This window comes from Microtus ochrogaster, unplaced genomic scaffold (genome assembly GCF_000317375.1).
Source record: "Microtus ochrogaster isolate Prairie Vole_2 unplaced genomic scaffold, MicOch1.0 UNK8, whole genome shotgun sequence".
NCBI classification, from domain to species: Eukaryota; Metazoa; Chordata; class Mammalia; order Rodentia; family Cricetidae; genus Microtus; species Microtus ochrogaster.
The window spans coordinates 826,043-831,373 of record NW_004949106.1 but is presented as its reverse complement, the minus strand read 5'-3'; the positions used below and the strand labels follow the sequence as shown (position 1 = coordinate 831,373).

Sequence of the window (5,331 nt, the reverse complement as noted above, 5' to 3'; positions counted from 1 at the left end):
ACTTTACACTTGCACTGCTTAGGAGAGTTCTTCTAGATGCAACAATCCAGAACTGATCTCAGGAAGCAGGCAAGATTCCACCTCAATTATCCTCACAAAACCCATTGCTCAGATGTTTTGAAGAATGAAAGAATAATTCATTTTCTCAAAAAAAAATTACTGAATAGCCAACAGAACCCCTCGTGCCTTTTGATCAGTTACTCAAATAGAGAAGTTTTTAGACTAAACAAAATAAGAATAAAATTTCTGGGTAATACTGCTAGAAAAAAGAGGGGAGGGAATGGCCCAGTTGGTAAAATTCTTGCCTTGCAAAGACAAGGATCTGCCTTTGACCCCAAGAGCCTACCTAAAATTGCAAGACATGTTGGCCATGCTTGGAACCCCAGCATCCAGAAACAGAGACAAGACAACCTCTAGGGCCTGAGGGTCAACTAGTCTAGTCTGGTGAGCACCAGCCCAACGAGAGATCTTGTTTGTTTGTTTATTTATTTAAAATATTTATTTATTTATTATGGATACTGTGTTCTGCCCACATGCATGCCTGCAGGCCAGAAGAGGGCACCAGATCTCATTATAGATGGTTGTGAGCCACTGTGTGGTTGCTGGGAATTGAACTCAGGACCTTTGGAAGAGGAGGCAGTACTCTTAACCTCTGAGCCATCTCTCCAGCCTGGGAAAACAGTTTAATAACAGTTTTGTGTGTCAATTTTTGTTCATATTTTTAAATATTTCCTTCATTCAGGTCGTCGGAACTATACTTAATAGGTTAAAGATATCCTTCTACGATATTTAGAGCAACTGTATTCTAAAATGAGAAATTACTTACGGCTTTTTTCCACAAATACTTTGCCGACAGGCTGGCTAACGCCAGTGGGTGCCGTGAACCGAGAGTGCTGTTCTAGCGTACGTTGCTCATCCGTAATTATGTCTTCCTCTTCCACGCCTAGCTCATTAGCATACTGTAGTTCTGCTGGCTGGGTTTTCCTGAAATCAGGGGAAGTCTTTGAAAAAATAGATCATCCCTGACGAAAGACCCACATTAAAAATTACCATGGAAATAATGAAAAGAGTCCTAACTCATGAGCATGAAAATATGCTGTTTACCCAAACACATCTGTATGGACACAAACTGCCCGTATTTCTGCAGACCTTGGTTTTCTCACCGAGAAAATCACTGGCTGCACTCCACTTCTCCTGGCCTAAAGTTATAAAATTCTTAATGTAACCAAAAATTGTTCGCAGAGTCGTTTTTAAGTACAAACGTCAATGTTTTATAACTTCTAGGGTATTATTATAAAGTATACTCTTATATTCTATATGAGACTTAACTTCCTTTATTAAAACACAATAGTTATGCTTATTGCAAATAGTTCAAACTATATTAACATGAAGAACAACTCACAGCAGCTCATCTTCAATGACTAATCTTTATCTCGCTTTTTGCAACATACATGGGAATACTTTCTTTGTTTTTAAGCTTTTTTTAAGAGACGACTCCTTAGGCTATGCCCATACACTGCTCTCTGGCTAGTGTTCTATTCCTAACTCGTATCTCTGTAACACGACTTATCCGGACACACACAAATACAGTGTTCTCCAGCACCACCTCCTCCAGAGAGCCACAAGGACGAGTAAACTATTACTTTGCCTTCCTCCGCGGTTTGGGAAGAACGGCCTCCGCAGGCGGCTCCACCTCGATGCCATTTTCATTCCGCAGTAAAGATGGACTGGACGGCTTCTCACTGAAGGACGTCTCCAACTCTGAAAATGAGATGCGTCACATGACCACAACGTAAAGACAGAAACAACACACGGCCTCCTGACCCTCGTAAGATTGTCAGTGGCACCAATTCTTTTCTACTAATGCCAGTGCTAGTGTTTGAGACGGAGTCTCATTACGTAGGCCAGATTCATCTTGAACTGTCTGCTAAAAGGCACGGCCCAACATATGCAGCTAGGATTAGATTTCTCAATATTTCTCCCATATTTGTGGATATTAAATCTTGAAATTATAGTATAGAGGTGTTAAATGTTTTGAATGAAAAACTTAGCCAGGTGTGGTGGTCATGCTTTTAATTTCAGCACTCAGAGGGCACACACAGGCCAGTCTCTGTGAATCTGAGACCAGCTTGGACAACATGTAAACCCCAGGCTGGCCAGGGTTACAAAGTGAGACCCTGTCTCAAACAACTAATCCCATGTCTCTCTGCTCCAGACTCTCTCTATGCAATCAGCGCCTGCGGTCCTCCAGGAGCACAGCAATGAACCAGCCAGGGAAGGCACTCCTATTAAGTTCTCCCCAGGGGCTAACCTGTGTCTGCAGGGCTAGCCTCGGATTTACTCCACTTCGTTAAGTCGGTCCACTGCCTCTTCTAATAAAGGAATACGCATTCTTCGATGAGAAACAGGAAAATCATGTTTCATTTTTTTTTTAATCTACTCATTGATAGCACTGGCAACTTTCCCCTTTTTCACTGTGCATGTGTGTGCTTAGACCTATGTTCTGGGTTGAATTATGCTCCAGAAACACACATGTAACTTTTGTAAATAGAGTATTTGCATATTTAGACAAGTTAAGACGAGGTCATGCTGGGTGAGGATGAACCGTAAATCCGGTGACTAGTGTCTTGCATGAAGAGAGTCACGGAAACAGTGTAATGAAATAACGTGAGACAGGACAGGGATTGGCGTGATGCTCCCACCGTCAACAGATGCTGAAGAGCATCAACAATCCCAGGGAAGGAGTCGGAGCTTCCTCTGGGCCACCAGCACACAAATAATGACTTGGAGACTGATTATTAATTATGAAAGCTTGGCCTTCAGCTTAGACTTGTTCCCAACTGGTTCTTATAGCTTAAATTAATCTGTTTGTGTTAATCTACGTTCTGCCATGTGGTTACCGCCTTGGTACTAAATGCTTTCTTCATCAGAGTCTCAGGCTCATCGCTGCCTCTCTTCTTCCTCACTCCCCCACAAGTCCTAACCTCTCCTCCTACCTATTGGCCATTCGGCTCTTTATTAGACCAATCAGAAGGCACTTTGACAAAGACACATCTTCACCGTGTACAAAAGATTATCCCACAGCTTTTCCCCCTTTTGTCTAAACAACATGGAAAGGGTTTAACTCTAACACTGTAAAAGTATGCACGATAAGAACAGCGACCAGGTGAGAATTACGTTCACACTGTCCAGTCCATTTGTACTTGGCATATTCAGAGAAAACATTCTCTTACCTGTCCTATCTTGATGAATCCAAGTTTTATACCTAAACCATTTTCTGTCACAATTTGGAGAAATGTAAAGCTAATATCCTTTCATTATATCAATTATTACAGCTGATTCCACTTAGACAGCTAAACAGACTGGGGCAATGTATGCTTCTGCTACTATACCTGTCCCATTAACACACTAGATTTATTTTATTTTCATACTGTGATCTTGCTTTGTGGCTTAGGTTAGCCTGGAACTCATTATGTAGCTGGCCTATGCCTTGAAATCCTCCTGCCTCACTCAGCCTTGTGAGTGCTGGGATTACAGGTATGTATGATGCTCAGCTCAACACTAGATTTTTCTAATTTAAAAAGCAAATAGCATTGCCGTCTTGATATGCATGCATACACACATGTACACGTGTGTGCGCGCACTGCCTGAGTTACAGATACTCCATAACTGGTGGCTGTTGTGTTACGGAATACCTGCGCACTGTGTGAAGATGTGCTGCTGTGATTGGTGACATAAAAGGCTGACTGGCCAACAGCTAGGCAGGAGAGATGGGTGGGACCCCGGCAGAAGAGAGGAAGGGGAGATGCCGTCGGGAGGTAGAATGAGTTGGACACACATCACGTGGTAGGGTGCAGATCAATAAAATTACGGTTAATTTAAGTTACAAGAGCTAGGGGACAAGCCTAAGCTAAGGCCAAGCTTTCATAATTAATAAGACTACGTGTAATAATCTGCAGACGGCGATCCCAACAGCCCTATGCTGTTTCTTACTTAGATTACTGTTAGTACAGAATTTGTCCTACTAATCTGAAATGTCCACTTCACTTACTAAGTTCTTGCATGCACTGAGATCTGAGCTTTCTCTTTTATGTCTGAATTTTTTACTTCTTCTCTCATATACTCCATGACCAAAGAGGCCTGAAAAGAATCCTGAAGTCACCGGAGCTGAAGTGGCGGTTATTTTAACTAAGGGAGCGAGAACCCACCTATGGGAACCCGAATACGGGAACAAAGCTCTAAATCACAACTCTGCCACAGTCTAACCTGGGTTTCCTCACATACCAGGAGGCGGCCTGATCTTCTTCTGTCTCCTCGGAACAGGAGCCTCTGGGTGTCCCTTGAGCTCCGCAGCTGGTGGTTCACTGCTCTCAGACCGCCTATGAGCAACAGGCTCAGCAAGGTCTTCCGAAGAAGCAGGACCTACAGGAGAAAACGGGTCATCTTGAGCAGAGACCACTGAGTTAGAAAGAAGATGGGCAAGGACACCTGCAGTGTTTTCTGTGTATCAGCACCCTCTCTTTTCTGAACTGTGCTCTGATGACTTCATGACCCCCTCTCTAACTTTGGGCTTGGTGATGGGAAAGAAAGAAATGTGAGATTAGGAAAACTGAGGACGAGAGGGCAAAAAGGAAGCCCCGCAGAATGAAGAGGAGGAGGAGGGACTGCCTCACAACACTCAAAGCTTTTAAAAGGTGCAAACAATTGAAAACTAACAGAACAGACAATGCTCCTGCCGCCCCACCCTAAGAACTCTACCGCCTCTACCGCTCCTGCCTTCACTAGAACGTCAGCGCATGGTGAAGTCATCGGGAATTATTAACTGGAGGTAGCAGGTCAATTAGCAGTTGCAACTTTTCCCCTAATGAAACCTTTTAAGCAGAATTTCAATATAATTTGGGAAATTTGAATCACCCTTAACCACCTTCTCTCGCCTACTGCCATTCCCTAGAAAATAAAAATAAAAATATACCGAGAACAGGGCGAGAGCTCTTAGCCTCACTGGCCTTTAGAGGAAGGCCAAGAGTGGCCTGAGATGCAGGGGAGTGGGAGATCATTTGCACAGCACGTGGGGGCCTGGGCTCTCCTGGAACTGGGAGAAAGTGGCTGAGGAACACAAGTGAAAGATGAGCCACTTTTCCATTCCTGGAGTCATGAACATTAAAGACTGGCATTGCCCCTTTCTGCTGGGATTTAGAGACGGTGGCACGCCCCTGATTTATGATGGCAGCAGTAAGAGAAGCTTCCCTGAAGACACGCTAGCAGAACCCAAGCATCAACAGTACACATCCTTCCACTGCTGGCTTTAGAAATAGACTACACACACTCACA

The 5,331-nt window shown here is 43.7% G+C and overlaps 1 protein-coding gene across 1 annotated transcript in view; it reads right to left on the bottom strand.

The window, feature by feature from the left end:
- Tmem237 (transmembrane protein 237) overlaps nt 1–5,331 on the bottom strand; it is a 16,472-nt gene that overhangs the window by 6,959 nt on the left and 4,182 nt on the right. Inside the window, exons 5-7 of the mRNA XM_005366333.2 lie at nt 4,285–4,422; nt 1,644–1,761; nt 827–984 (exon numbers count right to left, since the gene is read on the bottom strand). Coding sequence (XP_005366390.1) covers nt 827–984; nt 1,644–1,761; nt 4,285–4,422 — 414 coding nt within the window. The remainder of the gene's footprint in view (nt 1–826; nt 985–1,643; nt 1,762–4,284; nt 4,423–5,331) is intronic.